This window comes from Amblyomma maculatum, chromosome 1, assembly GCF_055883805.1.
Source record: "Amblyomma maculatum isolate TAMU_Amacu chromosome 1, ASM5588380v1, whole genome shotgun sequence".
NCBI classification, from domain to species: Eukaryota; Metazoa; Arthropoda; class Arachnida; order Ixodida; family Ixodidae; genus Amblyomma; species Amblyomma maculatum.
In genome coordinates, this window is record NC_139344.1 from 39,975,723 (window position 1) to 40,003,446 (window position 27,724).

The following is a 27,724-nucleotide window of genomic DNA, read 5'->3' on the forward strand; positions in this document are numbered from 1 at the left end:
TTTGTTGCTGGCATTAATTTCCACCACAGGGATACTTTTTTTTTTACCATACCTAAGAATGGTTCCTGTGTCAGGACAAAGACGTGGCAAGAAACATTGTGGCAGGCCTGATCGGTAAGATCCTGCTCGGCCCTTAGCGTTGGAGACCACAAGAAACAAATGGAATGGCCGCTCCAACAAGAGAGATTATGCTACCACTAGAACCTTGCTAGGTATCCATCCAGAATATCAATTTGCTCAGCACCATTGACCACTTCCACCTGACATACCATGGAACCTGGCTAGTCATCATTCGTGCACGCACACATGCACACACAGACACCTTTTTAGAAGTGATCAATCCTGTGAGAAATACAAGGAAGCTTAAAGAATCAAGTCAAACTGCCTCCACAAAATATGCCTAATGCAAGCATGCACCTGATGTTGACATTAACTGCACGAAAAGGGTGAAGTTTACAACAGGTCAGTATAAAGTTTAAATTCTCATAACAGTGCACCCACAGTAAGGTTTGGTTCAGTTTGTGGGGTTTAACGTCCCAAAGCGGCTTGGGCTACGAGAGATGCCGTAGTGGAGGACTCCGGAAATTTCGACCACCTGGGGTTCCTCAATGTGCACTGACATCACACAGCGCACGGACACTCTTCCTTTCGCGTCCATCGAAAAGTGGCCGCCAAGGCCTGGATTTGATCGCACATCTCGGGTGCAGTAGTCGAGTGCCCTAACCGCTGCGCCACCCCAGTGGGGTGCACCATCAGTAAGATCACAATGCACCACAGAAGGCCTTTCCCGCAAAATGGTGTATAAATACAAATGAAGCAGAAGGCTTTATCATTTCATTGCTGAGAAAAAATTTTTTTTATGTAGTTAAATGATGCAAAGCAGCTGTAATTGCTTTTTGTATGCCAAAGCAACATGCTGCAAATTCGTTCACTTAGAGATCGCTACCAAATACCGTGATCAGGACACAGGCATAGTTGCCGTCGTAGAAAATGAGTTTATCCCGCCCTGAATCACACAAAATATGCCTCTGAAGCCTAATAATATAGCAAGTGAGCTGCCGTGGCAGGTGGTTTGCCCAGCCAAGGGTAGAAGCAATGCAAAGAAGTGGTCACAATCTATACAACAGGCATTTCTCTTTTATTAATTCACTAGTTCAGAGCAGGATCACTTGACTGCATCAAAAAAAATATCATATTCAGCAGCAGTGCACAGATTAAAAACAAATTAGGCTACAGAACACTTCTGCTGCTGCTGCTGGAGTTTGACTTGCAATGAGAGAATGTGGTGCTATGTACAACTATGCACTTTATTTATTAATGCTCTTGTTTCAATGTCCACAACTAATAGACCAGCTGTACTTCGCTCCGAGAAAAACACTCCAGTGCAAGCTGGTAGCACTCCTGCAACACTGTAAAAAAAAAACCAAATTGAACCAGAGTCAAAATGGCAACCGGCACCTTTTCAAAGTGTGATAATAATCACTTAGATGCTACTTTTATTCACAAACTGGTTAATATCAGTGAAACATGATGCATAGTGAACACAGCTTCGGTGCCTGAAAAATGAGCCCTGTGTGCAGCAGCACGACTCTACTAAGCCCTTCCGAAGTTATGCTGCTAGTTAGTGTTCGCTTAGCTGCCGCATGCACCTCAACTACAACACACGAAGCTGAACAAAAATAGGGATGTGCAAATATTTTATAGTGCAAATAGAACCCACTACTCGATTTGCATCACACTTTTACTACTTCAAAGCTCCCTCCTAAACATTGAGGAATTGTGAGATTACCTGTTCACCTGCACTTGCAGCCAAACACAGTGGCATTTTGAAACAGCGCTTACTATTTACAGCATCAAGTAAGACTAATGGAGAGAAAAACGGACAATTTTGCAGCCCAAACGCATTTTCTTGCAATGACCACCTTCAGTTTGCACAATTTTTACCTATTACAGCCTAGAAAACACACAGAAATCTTCAAGGCTAACCTCCAGAACTGCACCACGCCATCTCTCACAGCTTAGTTCCTCTTTGATGCCGTCGGTTTTGTCTTCTGTTTGCAATGATGTTTCGGCCTGTCCCTGGGCTTGTAGCGAGGCAAAACTGATCTTCAAAGGCTGTTTCGTCAAGAATGCTGCGTTTGGGCAAGCATTCAACAGCCAGCGCTACGTCTTCATGCATTGCAAGAGTGTACGGAAACATTGGTCCCAATCACGATGTGGCTGGCCTAAGCTACTGTTCTTCGTACGCTTCTAGAGCCAGCTTTGTGCATTTTATATGCAATGTGCAGCAGCACCTTTTTGAGCACAATCCCCAACATCACTGTAAGGAGATACACATTTGGTATCAAGTCAAAAGATAGAATATTTAAGGAACTGTTGCCAAGTGAATTAGTCTTCAAATAAAGCTTATTACAGTAACTATGAAATGAATTCCCTCTCTGCTTTCTTTTATACAACACTGCTCGCAGACCTTACAGGCACCATAAATTCTGCTAACAAGGTAGAGTGTGAAGTACCTCTCTCTTCTTGTAGCTCTGCTTTGGTTTGGTTTATCAGACTCAAGCTAGGAGGGATGGCGTAGTAGAGGGCTCTGGATAGTTTCGACCACTTGGGGTTCTGCAATGTGCACTGACATTGCCCACAGTCATCTAAATGCACCTGCCTCAAGACTGAACCCGGGCCCCTCAACTCAGTTCTCATGTGCCTATAATAAATTAAAAAAAAAAAAAAAGTCTACCTGAACTGGTATTGAGGATAATTCAAAATACGCCATTCGATTCCCGACCAATTTTTAACACTTCAATTTCATATTCGCACACTCTAATCAAATACAATCCAAACTGCAATGTTAATTCATAGATGGCCGATAACTTTGACCAGTAACAGTTGTTCAAAAATTTAAATGGTCACATAATATCGAAGAGTCACTACAGCCAACTAACACTGCCACAGTAAGACACTCATAATCATTTAGCCCTTTAAAGTCATGAAGGTTCACATGCTGCAATTGTGGTCAGGAACTGTTCTGCACATTTCAGACATTGCAAAGAAACATACAGCAGTGTACAAGCACTCAGTGGAGCAGTGCCAATCTGACTCAGTGTGAGCACCCTCGAAGCATTCTACTCATTGGGGGTAGGTATGTTTGCCATGTGTATTGCAGTCAAACACCCTCCTTCTGTTACCTTTATACTAACTGGTGGTCAGAGGTAACAGTCCTGAAATCAACAGTCCTCCTCCGAGAAACATTCTCTGAGGCAACTCAATTCACAAAGCCCAATTCTATTAAACTTGGGAACCGTAAATAACGACACGACTGGGCATGGAACTGAAGTTAACAAGTGAGTTATGCGCTTCTTAAAGCTGTAGAAAATTTGTTTTGTGAGAGTACTAAGCATCTGGCAAGATGAACTGTTTTATAACAGGCACAACAAAACTTAGTGGGTGCTGTAAGACATACACTGAAGAAATGGGATCGTATGACCAGAACAGCCCCAGTGGCGGTTAGAACCTAACGACTCTAGCTACTACTACATCAGTCATTTTGTACAAGACTACAATAAGAAGTCATTGACTCTATGTCCTTAAAAGGCCGCCTTGCACACCTAGGAAGTCCACCAGCAGTCAAGCTGGATGTGTGAGGAACATCTGCTTCATGCGATCTTTGCTTGTCCAGAGGCAACACAGAGCAGCCAAACCAAGGCCTACTCCTCCGCCCATCATGCACCTCCGCAGGCCACCTGTAACGAGCACATTCATGTGATCCTTTCATCGGCCAACAAAAAATTCCCACTGATGAGCAACTTAAAACAGCGCGTTCTATAAAGCAGACATCATTATCTATTGTTGGCAGTTTACCTGCTGTGCCTGAACATCCAAATATCACAAACTACACCTACTGCACTTCTTTTTGTAGAAGGCACTCGCTACATGCCCAGTCTGTAGAACTTCTGCAGTACAATGATGCGGGTGTGGCAGCAACAGCAGTACGACACAATACCTACCGTATATACTGAAATGTAACCAGTAATTTTTTTTTTTTTTTTGCCGAAAACAGAAGTGAAAAATCAATCTCACATGTTACAACTAGGGGATGAAACCTTTGGTTTAAATCGACAAAAACCGATAAAAGTATGCAGAATACAATTTTCAGAATTTAGTACTAACCAATAAACGTCAGTACCCTTGGCAAGCAAGGCATAAGCAACTGCGTGTTGAGCACGAGAAGATGAAAATTGGCTATACAGAGGGTTTATGCCACCTTTCAAACTAGCTCAGCACAAGTAGCAACTTCATGTAGTGCACTGATACAGCGTCACAAGAAGCAGAATGTTCTGGCTAGAAGTGACGAGTGGAAGTTTCACAGCTGACTTTAAAGCACAGATTGCACGATTCCTCGGCCACAGTCAACAATGCCAATACAACATTTGTCTCCCAATTCTTAGAAGTAATTGAATAAACCACTTGCATTTTTGTGTGTCATCTACCTATTTTCAATTTTCATTGCTATTTTAACCCTTTCACTGCAGAGTTTTTATGACTCCATACTAGTTTTTTTTCTTCTGCATGTTGGCCAAGATTTTTCTCACATGTTAGTTCCGTGGAAATTTTATGCCAGTAATGCACTGCGATGCTCTACAAGTTACCCATTTTTCACCAGATTCATAGGCGGCAAGGGCACTTCCTCGCTGTCTTCGTTTGACAAGCCATTTAAATGAGCGGCGTCATCTTTGTCACTGTCATCTGAGCCAGAATTCATCAGCAGTACCACGTTTTCTTCGCACGTCAAACTGCAGACGCACGTGGCACGCTGTCTCGCCGTGGCTGCACTGCTGTCGATGAGGAAGCGACGAAGTGCTGGTGGTGATGATGATGATAATGTGGGTGGAGAAACAACCGCTCCATATGTTGCTTCAAGTTTGCCCAGCCAGTTTCATGTATTTATGTGGCTTCTCCACAGATCATGCGACATGCCCGCAACATTATGTTTACACAAGTAGTATCGGAAGTGGAAGGGGGTGTGCCTGTGAGATCTCCCGAGACATCTCGGCAGTGGCGGTTAACACTTTCCTGTCCGCGCCTTTCCAGCCCGCCATCGATGGTTTCAAGATTGGAATTTTCCCGCTTCCGAAGTGCTCCATGACAAGTGGTGTCTTGCAATGGGAAATAGAGGAACTCTCCTTTCAATTTTGCTTTTGATTTAATTTTTCCGCCGTGCTGCACGTCTAGATGGTCTCCGGAGTCAGGTGATCGGCACTCCTTGTTTACATCATGGCACTGACATCGTGCGCTCTGTTTTGTTTCCGCGGAAGTTGACGCATCTGAGAGCGTTTTTGTATGCGAACAGCAGCCGTGATTACTTGGAAGATGGATTCAGCTCTTCAGACTTAGCACTGACAGCGAAACTAAGTCAAACCGACCCGGAATGTCGACAGCCATGCCTCGATAAGTTTTGCAGTCGCTCTCCAAAGATTTCCGCTTTTGCTGCACGCTGATCGGAAGAGATCACTGTTCTTAAGGTCAACTGTTATCTGCAGGGTGACGTCTTCAGGGTAGTATTACTTGCCGCCGGCAGTGCAGGAAGTCGTGTTTTCTGCTAGAGGATAGCCAGAGGTCGACCTCGACTACTGTTTTCTTTCCTAACTCAGCGAATACTGCACACAGAAAGCTAGAATTTGCTGTAATGTTGCATTGGTCCCTGTTGTAAAAACGCACACTTTGAAAATTTTTTATGCTTTATTTGTATCAAGGAACTTTAATGCTTTTGTGTGTGTTTTTATAGCTACAATTTTTTGCTGATAGTAGTTTTTTTCATCACTTATTCAATAATATGTTGATTGTTCCTAATACCATTGTGAAGAGGAATTCCTCCTCTATAATTTGATACTAGACACTCCTGCACCAAGCAAGTTTTGTTAAAGAAAAAGAAAATACTAATGACACCACCCAAAAGCCCCCCCTTTTCCCACGGACAGGGTTAATGAAGTAAGAATTCCTTGTGCAGCTACAGCTAATACCATTTGTGCATTTTTACTGGAAAATAAATTGTTTATGCAGGCAGAAATCGCGAGACTCCAAGCGACTTCTCACCACACAGGATTGCTGCGAAAAACCACTAACATTTTCATTTTTCGAGAATAATATTTGCCCCCCAAAATTTGTGGGTTCAAATATACACTGAAAACAAGTCTGCCAAAGTCTAAAAAAATAACAGAAAAGTCAGACCCCTAGTTAATACTGAATATTGTGATTCAATTAATGAAGCTAAATATTAATACTGAATTGATATATTTGTATACAGTAGAATCTTGATGATACAATCATGGCTGATACGAATTTCAACTTGAACATTACAACTTGGTGAACGAGCTGACACTAGCCCCGTTGACCCTTTGCACAATTTTTGGGCAGCGGGACGCCATTTTGAAGAATACTCAGCACTTTGGTGCCAACGTCAAGAAGCAAAGAGTGCGACATGTTAGGCTGGAAGAAGTTCTGCTGACGTGGTTTCACGAGGTGACTGCAGCCAGCGTCCACGTGGACGGCAAAGTGCTACGAGACAGTTGACAACATTGCACTTTTTCTTGGCATTGAAAATTCTCAAGCATACGGAGGGTGGCTGCATCGCTTTAAAGAAAGGCATGGGCTTGTTTCAAAACTCGTTGCTGAAAAGGCAAAAAAGTGGACAAGACGGCTTTTGGCGACTGGATTGGCTCGCTGCCGGCGCTGACCTTGGGGTATGTGCCACGCACCATACTCAATGCCAATGAGGCAGGCATACTCTTCAACTTGCAACCGAGCAAGAGCTTATGTGTAAAGGGCCAAGCCTGTCGGAGCAGCCAGAAGAGTAAAGAAAGAATGTCCATACTTTTCTGTTACAATGCCAATAGCTCCGAAAAAATGACGCTCACCATTATCAACAAGGCAAAGCAACCGAGATGCTTTTGAATGGCTGGACGTTTGCCTGGTGTGTACAAAACTAATAAGAAAGCCTGGATGAGTGCAGGTTTTTTTTCCGAGTTTCTGATAGTCTTAGATTGAAAAATGGCATTGAAGAAAAGAAAAATCTTGCTCTTCGTCAACCAGTGCTCCACCCACGCCAGGCAAGTTGCATTAAGGGGGGACGCGACCTTTGAAAACCGAAAAATCGCGAAACAGTCGATTTTTGGAAGATTATATATTCCGGTAGTATGTCTTATAAACTACCATTTCTGTAATTATCAATGCCCAACTCGCCGTAGAAATACTCGAAATTAATTATTTAACAAGCGGCGGCAGCCGCGGAGCAGCGAGCAAGCGCTGAAAATTCCCAAACTTCGCGCGCGCGCCATTTTTCTCCAGCCGAACTGAGCGCCGCCATCTTGGTCTTGTTTTGTTTGTGAATTCTTGCGCTTTCTTCTGCCACCCTCGGTATAGTGCTCTAGAAGATTGGGCAGTGTGACGACCGGCGCCGGAGAGCGGGCCGCTTTTGCGATGACAGGAACTGACTTCCGCGAGAGGGCGCTACCTGCAACAGGGGTGCCACGTTCGGCGCTCGGCGCGTAGCCGCTGCCGCTGCGGGGACAGCGGAGGTACAGATGAGCGGTGCGGTTCTGTTTGGAGCTATTTTCCAACGCTACGCCATTGGTGCAGTATTTAATAAAGAGACTACTTATTCCAGGGGCTTAAACTGATCCATGCAATTCCTTTACATCTCTGTGGAGACGCCTTGCACGCTTTGGTATTCCTTCAGAGCTGCATGCGATGTTTGAATCGCTATTGGAAACTCTTTCAACGTTTTTTATTCCTGCGGACAGCCACAAATCGTCAGATGAGATATTTGTACGCATTGTTTCCAATGAAGCGTGGACTTTTGTACTCGTTCTTCCCGTAAGAAGCGGTATTATACGCGGAGGAAAACAGTATACGTGAGAATCAATGCTTAATTGAGCTTTATGAGGGCTCTTTGCGAATCTTTTACGAACACCTGCTTATATTTTGCAGCTTGCGCTTATCAATATATGACTGAACGTTTATCTTAAATCATCAGCAATTTGTAATTTATCTCCTTAATTGGTGTTCTTTCTGCACCTTAATCACCGCTTACACAAATTACAGTGCGTGAGCAAAATATATTTATTCTTAACCATATAAATTGAAGCATTGCACTGGGTACCGGCGAAAATAAATGAACATATATGCCACTCAAGGATTTATTTTCTGTTAGCGATTAACAAATACATATGTCACGGACAATTGTTTACGTGCCGCTCACGAAAGGGTGAAACAGATACAGATGAAAAAAAAAAAAAGTCAAGTACAGCTAGGGCAATGCTTCAAATAAAATACGAAAAATTAAACCAGTCACTTACAAAGGAATGCGGTTATAGTGGGCACTTGAGTGTGGACGTTTAATAGCATATCAATGGTAGATGTACAGAGCAAATATAAAAAAAAAACTTATAATTGCGTGTCACCTTGGCAAGTACTGCGGTTCTTGTCGCGCACCGAGAGAAAACGGAAAAATGCGAAACAAATGAGGAGCACCTAATAAGCAAGTAATTAATATAAGGTTAAATTCAAATTCGGACACTAATGCGTGTTTATTTTCGAGTGTGTGGTACGAAATATGAGTAATCGAATGTACTAGTTATATGGGGCGACTTGGCGACTACTCTTTATAGAACTAATCAGGCTATAATAGTTTCCCTAAGAAAATTATAACAAGGTTGATATTACACACGAAATACTTCCAAGGAAACTTAAATATATTTTCCTTTGGGAACTGTTGTCGCGTTTCTTTGACTTCGCAAAAAGCGAAGCCGCAAAAGCACATGAAATTTCATTACTTCAAGTGTAAGCTTTCTGTTCCAAGCAGATAAAATGTTTCAGCTTCAACACTCTACAGGAATGTTGCAAAATATGAATTGCGCAGGAGTCCAAAAAGACCACTCGAGTCAAATTGTTGGGCAAACTGTGCTTCGAGCTAGCTTCGAGCCTATTGCACAGCTTTTGTTCACGGTCAGAAACCGAGTGCCGGTCTTACAACCTCTCTTTCGCAGTGTGTTAAAAGCTGATCGAAAATCCTGCCATATAGTAAACTAAACGTTTTGACGTTATAATAATGGTCTAGCGGCAGCGAATTACGCGCATACTATAGCATCTGCGTCCTCTATGCGTCGTTTTTTTTTTTTTTTCAAAGCTATTCTTTTTCTTTTTCATTTTGTATGTGCACCAAAACATCCCTAGAGCGATTTTCTGGGGGTAAGAATCACTTGCATATTGCCTGTTGCTTGAGCACGCAGAATAAAAAAAAGTACTTAGAATGAAAACATTTTCTGGGACAATTGAGTTACCGTCAAGCTATAACGCATTGAGATTAAATGTCTTAAGTAAACACGCATCTCCGGGTATTTAAAGCCATCCGTTACAAGAAATTCTAGTTTATTGAAAGAAAAAAAAAAGTTTGTCCTTAGATTAACGTACACTTTCACTAAGTTGTTGACTCCTAAATATCGACAGTCACACCTCTACAGGCGTTCGATTGCACGCCCGAATTGTAGCTTAATTGTTCGTGCACTGCTTTCGTCTTCCCATGGCTTCAATTGGTTTTTAAGCTCGGCTGTTTCCGTTTTTCTTTATTGCCTTTCATATGTCTCTATTTTTAATTGTCCGCTTTCTGAGTCGTACGTTTGCCGTGCCGCACAAAAATTTCAACCCTTTCTTCACCTTCACGGTCGCTCTATTCACGATGCCCCATGCCTCCCACACACCCCTTTCTCTCTCCCTGTTAGTCGACACTTTTTTTTTTTTTTGCAGTCTTTACCCCTACTTCTTCCACGTTTCCAGACCCACTGTGTTATGTTATTCAATAGCCTGTTTACATGCTTGTCGTTCGTTTTTCATCTCCTTGCTATCATTTACCTTCAGCGGGATACTCGATATTTAATTCAATCGATCTGCAATGCCGACTTTTCTAGTGTTTTCAGGTGACGCAATGTAGTCGGCATGGTTTGCATGTCAATCAATGAAATATACCATTTTGGACTTAATAATTGGTTACTGATGACCAGCTGTATTTCTTCAACGCTCGAACGCATATGTGTTGCACGTTTTGACTTCTTCATACATCCTAGCTCCACACCGCCCTCTTTTCAAAACGACTACATTCCAAAACGCGAATTAGGTGCTTTAGGAATGCTAGCTCAAGCTGTACGACGAATGAACCGTGCTGTGCGAGTCTGAATTCGTGCGCGCCCCTCTCCAAGCTGTTTTCTTCGGAGCCCAAGAGCACTATAGCCCAACTACTGTCATGTTGCTTCCCCGAGGTATTGCCGACGGCCAAAATGGAAAATATATTAGATGAGCGCTAACAGTACTGAGCCCCGTTAGTCGGCATATTTGTAAAATGTTGACACTAGCAGATCGAGACGAGGCACAAGCGAAAAAGAACTTACTGATCCGCCCCGCCGCGCAGCGCGCATACGCGGGCGCTCGGACGGCTGACACACCAGTTGCTGGTGGCGCCCTCTGCGCTGCGGTGCCTCCGTCATCGCAAAAGCGGCCCCCCGCTCCCATGCATTTCGCGCGCGGTCGTCACACTGCCCAATATTCTAGAGCACTATACCCTCGGCGGCGGCGACGGCGGCGCGGTCGAGGCGTGGCTTGCTACCGATTGAGTCTCATGGCGGCTTTCAAGTTTCCCGCGCTCGAATTCAAGGCTGCGATTGGGCAAAGCGTGCGCTCCGCGAGAACGCGGGGGATCGGGCGACTACTAAGGCTGCTGCGGCCGCTGACGCGTCAGTCTCCGCCTCCCCGCGTCGTCTGCTACGGCTCTTTGCTTGCTGTCGTTGTTGGCTGTCTTTGTACTTCGTACGTTCTGTTCGCGTTTCGACATTTTTGCGATCGCCGGATTTACGATCTCTCGTCGTGCCCTCTGAACGGTTTCGTGCAACGTGTTAAACGTTGCGTGGTCGCTCACGATGCCCGAGGTGCGACACGCATTCAGTGCAGACTTGGCTAGCTTTTTTTTTTTTTTTTCGTTTTGGCGCTTATGTCACGGGAAGTCTCTTGTCGCGTTTGGGCCGCTCCTCGTTCCTCCGGCGAGATGCCGCGATAGATAAACCGGGAAACCATTTGCTGCGTCTGCGCCGCCCATCATGCTAGGGCGAAATGCCGCGGGGGAATCGGGAATGCCGATTGTCGCGGCTTGCAGAGCACAGGATCGACGGATCTCAGCATGTGGAAAGTGGTCCGCGGCACCAAGGCGTTCGCTGTAGCCGATTGGCTAGTCGCACAGATGGTCGCTGTAGCCGAGATCGACGGAGCGCCATAGCCCTAATGTATATTTTGACGGTCGCATCGGACTTGTTTGTGATAATTGCGAGTGTTCGTCTTAAGTGGGGCCGTTATAAGTGGGCTCGACTGTACCTGAATAAATTTTTGAGGGCAAGGCAAGCCCATGTATTCAAAATATTGTTACGGGGTAGTTCAGCTTGTAGCAGAGGGCGGACACCGAAGACAAGGCTTTCCAGCGGACGTTCTCTGTAGGCACCAGCCGACGCTGTTGAACGTCGTCTTCTCTCAAAAACTCACGAGAGTCTTCTTCATTCCTTATGCGTATGCGTTCTTCTTCTTTCCTTATGCGTTGCACCGCCTAATGTGACACTACCCCGGCGGCTGAAAAGCACCGTCCCGGTGCGTAGTAGCGTCCAAACCAGGGTCCATGTAGTACGGTTTTAGGCGTGCAACATGGACCGTCTCGGTGCGTGGTGTAGAGGCATGGCGGACGGGATGCAAGGGTGCAATTTCGTATGTCACTGGTGTCACTTGTCGTAAAATACGGTAGGGTCCTGTATACCGGGGCAAAAGTTTTTCCGAAAGGCCAACGCGGCGAGCTGGAGTCCAGAGCAGCACGAGAGAGCCGCAAGAATACTCGGTGTTGCGATGACAGGAATCATAGCGACGTTTCTGGGAGTGCTGAGAGGCTGCGAGTCGTTTGCGAGCAACAACGCGGGCAGCATCAGCTCGGGCTATGGCGTCACGAGCATATGAGCTGGCAGTGGTGACAGACGGGAGCAGGCTGTCAAAAGGAAGCAGAGGTTCACGGCCGTATAAAAGATAGAAGGGGGAGTAGCAGGTAGTGTCGTGATGCGACGAATTGTAAGCGAATGTCACAAATGGCAGCGTTATGTCCCAGTCGCGGTGGTCATCAGAAACGTACATAGACAACATGTCTGTAAGTGTCCGGTTAAGGCGTTCGGTAAGCCCGTTCGTCTGTGGATGGTAGGCAGTCGTGAAAGAATGACGAACGCTGCATAGCCGTAGGATCTCGTCGACTATACGAGCCAGAAAGCACCGGCCACGGTCGGTGAGCAATTGGCGGGGAGCTCCATGGACGAGTATAACGTCGTGGAGGAGGAAAGCAGCGACATCAGTTGCACAACTGGTTGGTATTGCTCGTGTGACCGCGTAGCGTGTGGTGTAATCAGTGGCCACCGCAATCCATTTGTTCCCCGATGCGGACAGTGGAAAAGGCCCTAGAAGATCCAGACCCACTTGGGAAAATGGGCCTATGGGGATGTCAATTGGCTGCAGAAGTCCAGCTGGTAAAAGTGATGGCTTTTTCCGGCGTTGACAGCGGTCACAAGCAGCTACGTAACGGCGGACTGCGCGATGTAGGCCTGGCCAAAAGAACCGACGACGCACACTGTCGTATGTGCGAGAGACGCCTAAATGACCCGCTGTAGGAACGTCGTGAAGCTGTTGAAGGACGGCTGAGCGTAGGTGCTGAGGGACTACTAGTAGAAGGTCGGGGCCATCAGGTCGCATATTGTGCCGGTATAAGGTGCCGTCGTGGAGCACAAACAAACGCAGGGAAGGGTCATCGCGATCGGCGCTGAGGCGATTGATAATTTCGCGAAGCTGAGGGTCCTGGCGTTGCTCATGGCGAATGTTGGAGAAATCAGAAATAGAGAGCACGCAAGCGTCATTGTCACATTCAGGTTGGCTTGGCGGGTCGACTGGATGACGGGACAGGCAATCGGCGTCTCGATGCAACTGGCCAGACTTATAAACTACTGAAAAATTGTACTCCTGAAGGCGCAAGGCCCAACGTCCAAGGCGGCCAGTAGGGTCTTTGAGTGTAGAAAGCCAACACAGTGCGTGGTGGTCAGTGACTACTGTGAATGGCCGCCCATACAAGTAAGGGCGGAACTTTGTAATGGCCCAAACTAGGGCTAAGCACTCACGTTCAGTGATGGAATAATTTTGTTCGGCCGCAGAGAGGAGTCGGCTGGCATAGGCGATGACGCGGGGTAACCCGAGCTGACGTTGTGCGAGAACGGCACCAATTCCATGACCACTTGCGTCGGTGCATACTTCTGTGGGCGCTGACGGATTGAAGTGAGCCAACACTGGCAGACCGGTGAGGTGGGCAATAAGAGCGACGAAGGCGGCCGATTGTTCGTGGCCCCAAGTAAAGGAGACCTCTTTTTTCAGAAGCTGCGTGAGCGGACGGGCTATTTCTGCGAAGTTTGGTACAAATCGCCGGAAATATGAGCAAAGTCCGAGGAAGCTACCCACGTCGCTGCTAGATTTCGGTTTAGGGAAATCCCTTACAGCGCGAATTTTGTCGGGATCCGGCTGGATGCCATGGGTGTTGACTAAATGTCCTAGAACCTTGAGTTCCCGGCGACCAAAGGTACACTTCTTGGAGTTCAACTGAAGGCCAGCTCGTCGGAAGACGCCAAGAATAGCCGAAACACGATGGAGGTGGCCTTCAAAAGTGGATGAAAATACGATGACGTCATCGAGGTAGCACAGACATGTGGTCCATTTGAGCCCGCGTAATAGGGAGTCCATCATACGCTTGAATGTCGCAGGGGCATTACTTAAGCCGAAAGGCATCACTTTGAATTGGTAGAGGCCATCCGGGGTGACAAAAGCCGTTTTTTCACGATCTCTTTCGTCAACAGAGATCTGCCAATATCCAGAACGGAGATCGATGGAGGAGAAGTAGTTGGCACCATGCAGGCAGTCAAGAGCGTCATCGATCCTTGGAAGAGGGTACACGTCTTTCTTTGTTATCTTGTTTAGGTGTCGATAATCAACGCAAAACCTCCAGCTGTTGTCTTTCTTTTTGACGAGTACTACCGGAGACGCCCAGGGGCTGCTCAACGGCTCAATAATGTTGCTTGCCAACATTTTCTCTACTTCTTCCTGAATGATCCTGCGTTCGGAAAGAGCAACTCTGTAAGGCCGTCAATGAATAGGTCGGGCATCTCCAGTATCAATACGATGTGTGACGACGGACGTTTGGCCCAGGGATCCGTGACCAAAATCAAAAATGTCGCTGAATGACCGCAAAAGGTCGGCAAGGGCGCTGGCATATTCGGGACGCAGGTCAGAGGCAACCATGGCTGAGATGCGGTCCTCCGGACTATGTGATGGGACAGGTTGTGCAGGTACGTCGGCGTGACGGTCGGACAGCACTGCAGAAATGGTAAAGCTGGACAAAGGCGACAGCTCGGCAAGGAAAATGCCCTCCGGGAGAACTTGTGAAGACATGCTGAAGTTGAGTACGGGAATGTAGGTGAGGTTATTCTCGACGTGTACAATGTTATGAGGTAGGACGATGTTGCGCTGTAGAGTGACGTCGGTGATGGGGTTGACAACGTAGTCGCCGTCAGGAAGGGAGGGAAAAGGTGACATGGGCACGTATACTGCCGCCTCGGGAGGTAGGCGAGTAAATGTACTGGAGCGGAGGCGAGGCTGGGATTGGTCAGCACTGGGGTCGTGAACACAATAGGGCAGGGCTAGGCGCAGAAGTCCGGCGGAACAGTCAATGAGAGCGGAATGGGCTGTTAAAAAGTCTAGGCCTAAAATCACGTCTTGAGGACAAGTATTAAGGACGGCGAAGAGCACAGGGACATGGTGGCCGGCGATGCTAACGCGTGCAGTGCACATTCCGATGATGGCAGCAGTTTTTCCATCAGCAACGCGAACTGTAGAGGTGCTAGCGGGCGTAAGAACTTTTTTGAGGCGCTGGCGGAAGGACGAACTAAGAACTGAAATATGGGCTCCAGTGTCAATGAGAGCGGGTACAGGAACTCGATCTACTAGGACATTGATCAGGTTGCGGCGTGGTGCGATGGTCGAAACACAGTTGGCTGTCCGGGTTGGTAACGCAGCGTCACGTCCGGGCGCTGCGTTGCCTAGTTTCCCGAGTAGGTGCCTTGGTACGTTGGGGACAAGCTGCGGCGACGAGTAGGTGATCGGGAATGGTGGGCTTGAGGCGATGGAGAACGGCTAGGACGACGGTCTTGCTCTGTGTTCTCAGTACGAAGATGTGCTGGGGTGACAGAAACGCGTCGTGGTGCATAATAGTTATGGCGGACAGGGCTGTAATAGGGTTGAGAGGGGGGAGCCGGACGGCTGCGGCAATAGCAGGATGTATGGCCAGCTCGACAGCAGACGAAGCAAATAGGCCTATCGTCAGATGTGCGCCACTCCGCAGGATTGCGGGTAGGGTAGCGTGGTGTGTAGGGCGGGGTTGTGGCAGCAGCAGCAACCACTGGGATTGGCTGTGGTGCAGGGGGTGGTGGGGCAGGATTTGAAACGAGGCCCACATTAGCGAATTCTTGGCGGACAACAGCCTGTATCATAGCTATTGTTGCCTGTGCAGGAGGTGACGAATGTGTAACAGGAGTCAAGGCCTCGATTTCTCTGCGGACGATGGTAGTGAGGTTATTCTGACTTGAAGGCTGCTGTAACGTGGGCAAGTCGTCACATGAGGATGTAGTCGCCGTGTTGGGAAGGCGCTGAAACCGATGGACGATGCGGCGCTGCTTTGCCTGTTCGAAACGGCGACAGACTTGCAGGACTGAGTCCACCGTAGAGCAGTCTTTGCAGAGAAGTATATTGAATGCGTCATCAGCGATACCCTTAAGTATATGGCCCACTTTATCATCTTCGGTCATGGAGGTATTCACCTTTCGACACAGGGCGAGGACGTCATGTATGTAGGCCAGGTATGACTCGGTTGACGATTGAGCCCGAGTAGCCAGGTCTTTTTTGGCTGCCAGAGCTCGCCCAATAGGTTTGCCGAATAAGTCCTGCAGTTTTTGTTTGCAGATGTCCCACGTAGGCATCTCCTGTTCGTGATTGGTAAACCAGGTAATTCCAGGTATGTCTGGAATTTGTCATAATTAATTTGGATAATCAACATAGGTCTAATTGATAACAAAAAATCCAATTCTATGCTATTTTTCAGCAAGAAAATTTAGAAAAAGGGCTTTGTCTTGCCCTGAGGAACCTATCTAGGAATCAGCATGACAAACTGCACAATGCGAGTGCCTTCACAATTTCTCCAGGCTTGATATAAAGGACCTATTCGAACCAGTTTGATATGCTTCTGTAACTTGAGAACTAGCGTGCACAATTCTATGAAACTTGGTGGTTTTTCATTTGTTAATGTCATGAGCCTGTCTTGAAAATTTCATCATGATAACTTGAGAAACAAAAAAGTTATTGTTCTCTCAACCTTTGAGAGCCGTTTTCTCAGAATCAATTTTTTGCACGGTGTGGCTGCTAGGGAAAGTCATAGCTCAAGAACCGCTTATTGGATTTTCATGGTTTTTTTTGTTATATACCTAAGTAAAATTCTGAGGGCTAGACAATTTGTTTTTTTCAAAATATTTCATGTGTAATTAGGGGCAGTCAATTAAAACATTGTTAAGTCAGGTGTAAATTTGAACACTAAATTTGGGGCTGTACTAAAATTTTTCAGAGAGGAAATTTGGAAAAAGGGAATTGTCTTGCCTTGGGGAAACTATCCAGGAATGACCATAACAAATTTCACACTGCTAGCACATTTTGCAAATTCTCCAGGCCCGCCCCTAGGGACCTATGTAAACAATCTTGATATACTCCTCTAACTTGAGAACCAATGAGCCCAGCTCCATGAAACTTGGTAGTTCTTCAAATGTGTGTACTATGAGCATAGCCTGAAAATTTCATTTAAATACCTCAAGAAATAAAAAAGTTGGTGTTCAAGGGTAGCCTCCCCCCTTAAACAATGTCACAGTCATGTTCTCTCCTGCGAACACAACAACCCCTTGCAGCTGTTGGACGCCGGAGCAATCCGGAACATAGAACATAATTTCAAGGGCCTTTTAGTAAGGCGGTTCTCTAAAAGGTTGATCGTAAAGATGACTATTTGTGGATTAGTCTTCTGGACGCAATTCATTTTATGGCCATGTCCTGAGACAAGGTGACTCCGCAAACGATCACGAAGTGCTTTTGCAAATGTGGGTCCACGACAGCGCCTTCTGCACCCCCGATTGCTGAAGAGTCCGATGATTAGGCTATCGAAGGCTAGGAGACTCTGGAAGTTCCAAGCTTCTGCTTACGACTTTGTAACTGCGGATGACAATGTTGCAACTTGCGGATTACAAACCACTGAAAACTTAATTGATGAAAAAAAATGAACTGTCGTCATCAGACAGCGAAAAGAAGAGGCTAATCCAATACCATCGATGGCAGAGACGCTTAACGCCTTTGACACCCTGTGCCGTACCGTCAGTGCCAGCAGCGTGAGTGACAAAACTATGGCACATTTTTTTCTTTTCAAGCTGGGCCGATTATTGACACTGAGCCCAGGAAACTGCAAACTATCACTACTGACATTTTCAGGAAATAATTGAGCAACCTTGTGTTTTATTTTCATGTTAAACTTTGCTTGTTTTGGATCATACGAATTCGGGATGATACATATATTCTTCGGGATTCCCTGGAATTCATATCATCAAGATTCTACCGTATTATGCGAATACAAACTGCTGTTGTCACAATTAAGGAATTAAAAGTGGCTCTATCAAGACGCTGTTTACCAGGTACCATTCGCCCTCTCAGCATTGTAGATACAAAAAAATGCTGGTCGCCAAACTCATGCATAACTGACACACTATTCGGCAAGACTCATTTAAGACTCATTTAAATGCTGCCAAGGATGACGTTGGGGAAGTGCGACTCTCTGCACGGTTGACCAACTAAGTTTCTATTTTTATAGCAGGGCCTGTAAAGCACACAGTTGCCACATGTAGTGACGGTATGATGAGAATCCATGCTTATTTCAATATCAGCCTTGTCTGACAACCTTTTGTGCAACTCTCTTGAAAAAAGGAGAGAACGCAAGAAGCTTCCTGCAAAAACAGTGGTAGTAAAAACTGCAACACTGTGTTAAGACTTGAAGGCATCTAATGAAGATGAGCCACGGGAAAGCTACTTTATCAGATACTGCTGCTTGCAAACTATCACACTTTCCACATACTGAGGCTTCTTCCATTGCATTAAATTTGCGCACTCATTTCTTTTTTTCTTGTTTTGCCCCCCCCCCCCCCCCCCCCCCCCCCCCCCCCCCCCAGAAGTCAACCCTCACGTGACAGTCAAATCTCAATACAACCGATCATGCGGGAGCGCCAAAAATTGTTTGTTATTTTGAAATGTTGTGTGATGAAAAACTTGGGGTTGCAAGCCAGTGGTCAAACCTTGGTACGAAAATGGTGACAGTAGACACTTGTGCAGAAAAGTAAAATATTGAGTGAAAATGTTGCCCCAACTTCAAAGCAGATTTGTTCGAAGAAATCGGATACTTTCTTCCGCCGCACGCAGCACACATAATTAAATACGCCCCTACACTTTCCACTTTGCGTAATATCTCATCGCATACGTCCCTGTATCCAGCGATGAAAATGCAAACTTGGTTCATGCGCATTAAAATACGAGAGCCCAAAAAAGCAAACACGCCTGCGGCCTGTATGAACCCCATCCTCCAAATCCTTACCAATACACACATATTCATGAAAAGCAACTCACTGCTCGACTTGTAGAGGAGTCCTGTGAGGGTGCCCGCAGCCAGGGTGTTGAGTTCATCATCTGCCCCTCTTGCAAATGACAGCAGCACTCCAAATCCACTATACATCACCGCTGAAAAACCAAACAGGAGAGTGTAATCATATACAGTCGAACCTCGATATATCGAACACGGATATATCGAATTATTGATTATATCGAACACTTTCTATATCACGCGGAAAATCGCATGCATTTTTAATTTTTTATTTCGAACGGCGTCGGTTGCCAAATCGAACTCCGCCACCCCAAACCATGTGCACTCTGTTGACGGGAGGCGAGCTTTCCCTCAACGCCCTCGAAGATAGCGGCGGCGCGATGGGTGTTCCCGACTGCTGCGCACGATCGCTGCATACATCGGTCGCGCCGAGGGCGCCATTTGAACGTAGCGGCGTATGCACGCGGCGGCTTGGCCGGGCTAGGGTGGCTAGCCTGATTTAGCTTGTCAACGACTAACCGCGTCTCGGCGCCGCCACTTGTGCTGCGCCAGTCGTTGTTATCGTGTGTGGCCTAGGCAGCCTAGGTGGCCTAGGCCTGTCACGGCGTGGTCGGTGTTGTGATGGCTGCAAACGCGAAGAAGCCGACGACCCTGACATTTGCTGTGAAATTGGAAGTGATCCGCCGCGTTGAAAATGGTGAAAAAAAGTCAAGCGTTGCCGAAGCTTTCAGCATACCGAGGAGCACTTTGAGCACTCTGCTGAAAAACAAGAGTGACATAAAGGCCAAGGCGGAACAAAACCAGCACTCAGGCGCGCGGCGGGTGCGCAAAGCTGCCTTTGAAGACGTTGAGAAGGCGCTGCACAAATGGTTCATCGACGCAAGGGCCCGGAATATTCCTGTATCGGGACCGATGATACAACAGAAGGCCAAGAACTTTGCGTTCATTCTCGGTGCCGAGAACTTCAATGCCAGCAGCGGTTGGCTGCAACGTTTTAAGGCCCGCTTTAACATTGTCGGGAAGACAGTATCGGGGGAAAGTGAGGACGCCAATGAAGGCGAGATCAAGAAGTGGCTTGAAGAAGAGTGGCCTAAGATTCTCGTCAAGTATGAGCCCAATCAGATATTCAATGCTGACGAGATGGGCCTGTTCTGGCAAATGCTTCCGCGACAAACGCTCGACACGCGCGGAGACAAGTGCCACGGCGGCAAGCAAGGCAAGGCTCGTATTACAGTTCTGTTGGCTGCGAATATGGACGGCAGCACGAAGCTGCGGCCACTTGTCATAGACAAGTTCCAAACCCCGAGATGCATGCGCAACTGCCCCAGTGTTCCGGTGACATAGGCATGGAACAAGAAATTGTGGATGACTCGGGAGATATTCCAAAAATGGTTGAAGGCATGGGACTCGGAGCTGGCGCGTCAAGGCCGGACGGTTTGCCTCATCGTTGACAATTGCACAGCACACCACACTGATGTCCAGCTGAGCAACATTGAAATTAAGTTTTTGCCGCCGAACACGACGTCGAAGCTGCAACCATTGGACCAGGGCATTATTCGCGCTTTCAAATCCATTTATAAACGTCGGCTGATCGACATTTTGCTTCTCAAGCTGCGGATGAGCCAAGAGCTAAAGATAGACCTTTTGGGTGCCATTCAAATGCTGAAAGCCTCGTGGGACAGCATCAAGCAGTCGACAGTAGTTCACTGCTTTCGGCATGCGGGTTTTGTAAGCCGCATTGAAGAAGCTTCCGAGCAAGCAACTGAAGAATCAGCGTTGGACGACGGCACAGAGGAAGAATGCCAGCTCGAAGAAACCTGGAGCCAGTTGGAGCGCTTTGTCGGTGCTGAGTCAAACAGCATGTGCATTGATGACTTCGTTGGCGGTGATGACAGCACCGGAACAGTGGCGGAGTTGACAGATGTAGAGATTGCGGCGGAAGTTACTGCTGAGCGGCCAAACGAAGACGCTGCCGAGGTTGATCCCGTAAGCGCTGCCCCGCTCCCGACTGCAACTGAGGCTGTAGCTGCTTTGGACCTTGTACGCCGCTACTGCGGCGCAATAGAAGGCGCTGGACTATCGCCGTGGTTAAGCACGCGGTTGCCAATTTGAAGCAAGCTACGCTGCTACAGTACTTTAAGCCAAAGGAATAAATACTTTGTTTGAAACTTCAAGTGAGTATTTATTGCGCCACTGTGCCACGATTGGTTCATTGATTGATTTGTACTAGTTCTTGACGCGTTTTCTACGTGATTTCGTATATCGAATTCCGACTATATCGAACTATTTTGCAATCACCGCGCTGTTCGATATATCGAGGTTCGACTGTACTAGCCACCTCACAGCACGTTTAAGGTTCAGTTTCGATAGATAAAGTCTGGGTCTGCGTCGGATTAAATAGGCAGTGACATCACAAATGGTAGAGCACAGAACTTGCATGCAGGAAGCAAGTGTTTCCAATTTTGGTGCCACTGCAAACCTTCCTTGGTAGAGATAACGAGCTGAAGCGTTGATCATAGTAGCAATTCACCCCGATTAAGGTGCTGACAGATCCCAGCCAATGGCCAGCGACTCTACATTGGTCAAGGTTCAAGTGCACCAGAAATGCATGTTGAAAGGTCAAAGAAAAATGCGCCTCACCAAAACAGGAGCTTGCTGCCCTGGTGTAATATGTATCATCGTATTACTATACCAGGGTGAAAGATTAGGCACAGTCAAAAATCAGATGAACACACTATTAGAAATATGAAGGACATGCGAGGACCTAGGCACCAAAAGCAGAACTGTGGGTCAAAAATAACAAGAAAAAAGTTCAAGAATCCAGGAAGGAAACATTGTTTAGCATAGGCAGTGGGTATTAGAAATCTGTATTAAGGACAAGTACAGACAACAAATTCGGACTATAACAGCTGAGAGAACAAAAATGGGGTCGAATATGTTTGGCAGGTACTCTCAAGCCATAACTGCAGTGAATGCCTCTCAAGAAGGAAATACTACTTCATACAGTTGCCAACTGTTTTTTCGCACTCGACGGGACCCGGGAAATAGTTCGAAAATTGTGTAAAACATGAAAAAGAAATCACTTTTCTGTGAAAAATTAGCCTCACAAATCACAAACTACGCCGCCCTCAATGTTTTGTTTATATGTCGATAATATGAGTTATAGTCATTATAGCATAGCGTTATCTCCTACTGTGATCTGCTTGTGTGCACAGGCCATGCACACGCGCGATTCGAAACAGCAAGCGCGGCCACCAGTGTGCGTGCATTGATTGGTGCAGACGCGGCAGGCATGCGCGCCGCCGAGATGCATGCAACTCACTAAAGGTGGTCACCGCATCACTGTGGTGCCCCACAGAAGCAGACCATGCTAAGCTGTACCCACTATAACCCTCCTGTTTAAATATCTCGGCCAGTTATGCTTTTGTCATGTCCGTGCCACCTCACGCCGTACTGTGATGCAGCTGCAGATCATGCTGCAAACGAATGTATGTACTGTGCAAAGCAATAACATTCAGTTTCAATAATTAACAAAGGTAGCGAAGACCACGAGATTCACGGGAAAAAAGCGAGCGGAATGAGCGCCTCCATGAATGCACCAACCACTCCCCCTCCCCTCTCGTTTGCTTTTCCCCATGGGCGGCAGCGCCAGCGTTGGAATGAGCCGTGGCAGATGGGGCTCACGTTCCATTTCCAGTCCAACTGCGCACTTTTTCTACTGCGATGACAACAAAGAATGTTCCCCTACTGCCACTACCTTAAATGGCAATGACGAACAGAAAGCGTCCATCTGAATCACTGCTTCGCCTACTTTCACAGCCGCGCAAAACCGGTTATCTGCAATAACGATGCCCGCAACATCTAAGCTATGCTGAAAAAATGATCTCCACAGCATTGCACACGCGAAATTCAGTCCGAAAAATCCTTTTGGGCGCCATAGAATCCAAAATATCGGATGTAAAAATGTACAGGTTCCTACGGAGCATGCGACGATTCCTAAACAATGTCCAAAATATCGCACAAGTCTGAATTACAGTAGAATCTCGTTGATACGATTCCCACGAGCTCCGACAATAAAAGCGTATTATCCGAAAATCGTATTATCCAAAACGGACTCCAAAAGATCGCGAATAATACATACTTGGCACAGAACTTGCTTTTATTAAAGCACGTTAAAATAATCCGTCACTTTGCGTTGCACTTTTTGCTTTTCGAGGTCCTGAAGAAAGCTTTTTTGGAACTCGTAGAAACGAGTAGCAATTTCCTCACTCAGCTCCGCAGACGCGACAAAGCCACGAAGCCCGTCCAAAGCTTGGAGTGCACCGTCAGTATTTAATGGCCGACGATCGCCGCTGCAATCTCCGGCGTCTTGGTTGTCATCGTCGTCGCTCTCCTCTTCAGCGGTAACATCTGCAATGATGTCTTGGACCGTGCGCAATTCGCATGTCGCCAGTTGGTCGTCCGCCGATACAAACTCTTCCGGAGACACGCCGACATCGAGGTCACCCCAGTCCGGGATGTCAATCTCTGCGCTGTCAGCTCCATGTTCCTCCGTATCGCCAGATGCACAAAAAAAGCCACACTTCTTGAAGCAGTTGGCGATGGTGTCGGGTTTGACGCGATCCCATGACATCGCTAGAAAATGAATGGCATCAAGAAGATCCACCTTCAAGCTGGCATCTTTCCGGTCAATCTTGGCCAAAAAGCGTCTGACCAACAAGCTCCTAAAGTGAAATTTCACGTTTCTAATGATTCCTGCATCTAGGGGCTGCAAGTGGCTGGTGCAGTTGGGCGGCAGGAAAATTACTCTGACGTTTTGCAGCCACGAAGTATCGACAGGGTGCGCGGCACAATTGTCGAGAAATAGAAGAATTCTACGGTTCTCGGCACGCATCCGGGCATCCAGATGGGTGAGGAACTCTGTGAAAAGGGCTCCGGTCATCCATGCCTTCCTATTCGCTTTGTACACGACAGGAAGGCGTAGGTTACGCGAGAAGCAGCGTGGCTTCCAGAACTTGCCAATGACGGTAGGCTTGAGCTTCTCGGTTCCATCAGCATTGCAGCACAACAATATGGTGACTCTTTCTTTGCTTTTTTTTCCACCTTGACACGTCTCACCTTTCATACTGTGACTTTTCTCGGGCTGGAGGTTGATGAACAACCCAGCTTCATCTGCGTTGAACACGCCCCTTGGCTGGTATTGAGCAATCACCGCCGGCAGAGTCGAAAGCCAGTTGGAGACCTGATCTTGGTCAGCAGACTTCCCTTCGCCGGAAACGGTTTTATACGACAGGCCATGTCGTGTTTTAAAACGATGGAGCCACCCGCCCGAAGCTTTAAAATCTTCAATGCCCAACGAGAGTGCAATCTCATCAGCTTTCTCGCGAACAACTGTCCCGTCCACGTTCACGCCCGCCGCCCTTACTTCCCTGAACCACGCCAGTAGAACCTCTTCCATCTTGCCATGCTGGGCGCCCCTTGTTTGCTTCACACCGGCGCCGAAGACTTGAATGTTTTTCCGAATTTCTTCTCGCTTGCCGACGATCGCGTTCAGCATGGAGACAGGCAAACAAAGTTTGCGTGCCAGGTCGACACGTTTCTTCTGCGGATTGTCGTCGACTTTTACGAGAATATCAAGTTTTTCTTTCAGCGATAACGCTTTACGCTTCCTAGACATGGTGAAGCGCACGGGTGAAACGCGGCACCAAAACAAAAACGATAAGTGCGAAGTGCAAGCTGAACGCTCGGAAAACCAAAATGGCAACGAGAAATGGCAAACACAAAGCCAACAAAGCCTACAGCATCGTCAATGCATGCGCCAATCACTGCTTCTTGGTCACGTGATTTTACCGTGATTACTATGTCTTAGGATAGATGGCGCTAAAAACCTTCGGTGCGCTTCGGCGCTTTTGTTGTGCGAGCTTGGAAAAATGGCTCCCAGAGGCCGCCACACTGCTGCAGACGCTGTGCCTGTGCTGAGGCACGGCCGGACTCGAGCCGAGCCAGGCCAAGCTTTGAGCATACGAAGCGCATGTCGTCGCGTGTTCAGTCCGCCGTGCCTGTAGTTTCGCTCGATGCGGTAATTTCAGTAGCTCTGCCCACCCTCTGCAAAGGACTGGCTCTGATGTCATCATCATAGTTGGAGAGATGTGATTCCTACACGTATCTAGCAAAGGTCATGTCCAACATCGAAAATCGGCCACGAGCGCTAGGGGAGTTACGACCACTGCAGCTACTGTCAGATCCCGCTAGGACACTTTTGCTGCCTCCTGGCGCGAAAATCGAAACTGCGCGAGATTTACGGAAGACGTTTCCACGATCGTATTATCCAAACCGACGTGGAAATACGATCGTATTAGCCGTACAAAAATGCATTACCTCTATAGGGCATCGGCCGGGAACGAAAAAAAAAAACATATTATGCCGAAAAGCGTATTTAGCCGAATCGTATCAACGAGATTTCACTGTATTGGAGTCCGAAAAATCGGACGGCGCTGTACAGCTGTACCTTACCTGAATTAGCCTATGGGACGGAATCAGAGGATAAAAAAAAAAAAAAATACAAAACTGAACCAGGGTGGGAATAAAATAAGAGGAAGAGAGCAGAGTGGGTTAGGGAACAAATGCAAGTTAACTACCCTAGCTGAAATTGAGAACCGGAAACGGATATGGGCAGGACACATAATGCAGCAAAAAGATCAATAGTCCCTTGGGGCAATGTAGTGCATTCCAAGAGAAGGAAAATGTAGCAAATGGCATAAACCAGCCGAAACAGAAAGTCAGGCGGGCGAATGAGATCTTAAGGGGAGACGCGGGTCTTAAAACGGTCGAAAATGGTCAAAAAGTCGATTTTGGGAAAAACTCATTTTCGGAAGGTTTGTCCTTTCGAGCATCTACAGTAAAATTATTAACGCTGAATTCGGTCGGGAAATTCGATAAAATCGGCTTTCAAAACACCACGGCAGCGACGAAATGGCCCCGAAAAGAGAGACTTTGTTCGAACTTCCCGCGCGCGCCGCCGGCGTTGCAGCCGGCCGATCGCCGCCATCTTGGGCTTGTTTTGAAGCTGGTTTCTTTGTGCGCAATTTGAGCTATCTCAAAATGGCGTCGCTCAAGCCGAGCGGCGGTTCGGGCCGGTTTCCCGAAGGCCGTTTTCGAGTCGCTGATTGGCTCGCACGCGGCGCGCTTCCCGCGCGCGCCGTTCTGCGCCTCCCATTGGCTGGTGTGACCGTCTACGTCATTTTTTTTTCTTTCTCTCGCGTTCGCCGCTGTGGCTGTCGCTTCGTGCGCGTCTGTTTCTGCGCTCGTGTTTCTCTACACGCCGTGTTTCCGCCTTGTGCCGGGAGTTTCTCTTTGCGATCGAGATGCCGGGAGACAGTCGATTGAAACCGAGCACGCAACGAGCTTTTGGAAGCCGGAAGAAACGTCCGTGGAACAAAAGCAGCAGGCAGCGGCCACCAGTGCGTCGCCGGGGCCTGCAGTGCCGGACTCGTTGGATCCGCCGGGTACATCAAGCACGCTGCCCGATGACGACACCGCGGGACCAAGTTGCAGCACGAATCGTATCTCGGATCGTGGTACACTTCGTGTTGATGCTGTGTACTATTCGTCGACCGAGCAGGCGCAGCGTGTTGAGCGATCGGCGCAAGCAAAGTCCGTTCTGTCGGAAAAGTCTGCAAACCAGCGCAAGTTTGACCTTCTTGGCGTCAGTGCGGATTACCAGACAGCTGATGCCGGTACCCAGTTCGTGATTGTGGACTTGAAGGTTTTGAACAATTTTTTCGCGCAAGCGAAGTGCGGAACCTGCGGCGCAGGAAGTCTGCGTTTGAGCAGGGCAACAGATAAGGAGTACGGCCTTGCTGTAAAGCTTCTGCTTGTCTGCGAAAACTGCGATTTCGAACAGAAGCAGTTCTATTCCCCAAGAATAAGCGAAGCAGTTCTCTTCCCCAACTGTTTGCCTGGTGGAGCTCTCGTCTCCTTGGCCCCGGTCCTCACTTTCACCTCAAAAAAAAAATAAAAAAAGTCAACCCCTAATTTCTCGAAAGTAACCTCTATAATTTCATCACACTTACACATTCGACATTTTTTTTTTAAATGTTTCCTTGGATGGAATAAGACACTTTTTGTTTTGTTTTGTAGGGAAACTGATAGGGAACATCTGAGTAACATCCGTTGTCGAAGATTCTTCCCAATATTTTCTGCACTCAGTGTCAAAACTTCAAATGAGTTTTTCTCAGCTTCATGTTTTTTGGTGACATGACTAGCCTTACGGAACTTTTCATTGGGTTTTTGTGGTGCAATTTTAATAAATCTTATACCGTTGAATTCAGAAAGGTTTGAACTGTGGAGCTATGCTATTTTTATATTGCTAAGTTGAACATATCAAATTTATTGAACAATAATGTCAGCTAATTATATTTTCGAATTGTGGGGCATCTACATAATTGAATATTTTTATACTGTGATGTACATCAATGATAATATAAATAGCATAGCTCCACATGGCAGGTCTTTGGCTACAACTACATTTTAATTGGAACGAAAAAATATTGAGGGAAACTGTCCTAACGACCCGTAAGAAATTACCAAATTAGGCTTTGGTTATTTCCCAATAACATTAGAACTAATTGAGATAGAGTAAAACTAATTACATTTCTGAAAACAGGAGGAAGAAATACATATACACACCCAATTTCGTTATTATATCTCTAAAAATAAAAATTTTCATTTTAAGACCAGTGTCTCCCCTTAAAACTCTCAGGAAATGGGTGCCTCCTGCTTGCAAAATGCACAATTAATTGGAGATCAACTAGGGAGGCCCCTATTCTGCAGTGGATGGTGGAGGTAGTTAAGGTTCTGGGTTGTACAAGGTTGGCTAATTAGTGCACGTCCAAT

The 27,724-nt window shown here is 47.0% G+C and overlaps 1 protein-coding gene across 1 annotated transcript in view; it reads right to left on the minus strand.

Annotated features, from left to right (window-relative positions):
* Nucleotides 1-1,117: 1,117 nt before the first annotated feature.
* The window catches only part of Tim23 (translocase of inner mitochondrial membrane 23), a 47,349-nt gene continuing 20,742 nt past the window's right edge, over nt 1,118-27,724 (minus strand). The window contains exons 6-8 of the mRNA XM_084587982.1: nt 18,856-18,966; nt 3,606-3,740; nt 1,118-1,409 (exon numbers count right to left, since the gene is read on the minus strand). Coding sequence (XP_084444108.1) covers nt 3,625-3,740; nt 18,856-18,966 — 227 coding nt within the window. The 3' untranslated portion in view covers nt 1,118-1,409; nt 3,606-3,624. The remainder of the gene's footprint in view (nt 1,410-3,605; nt 3,741-18,855; nt 18,967-27,724) is intronic.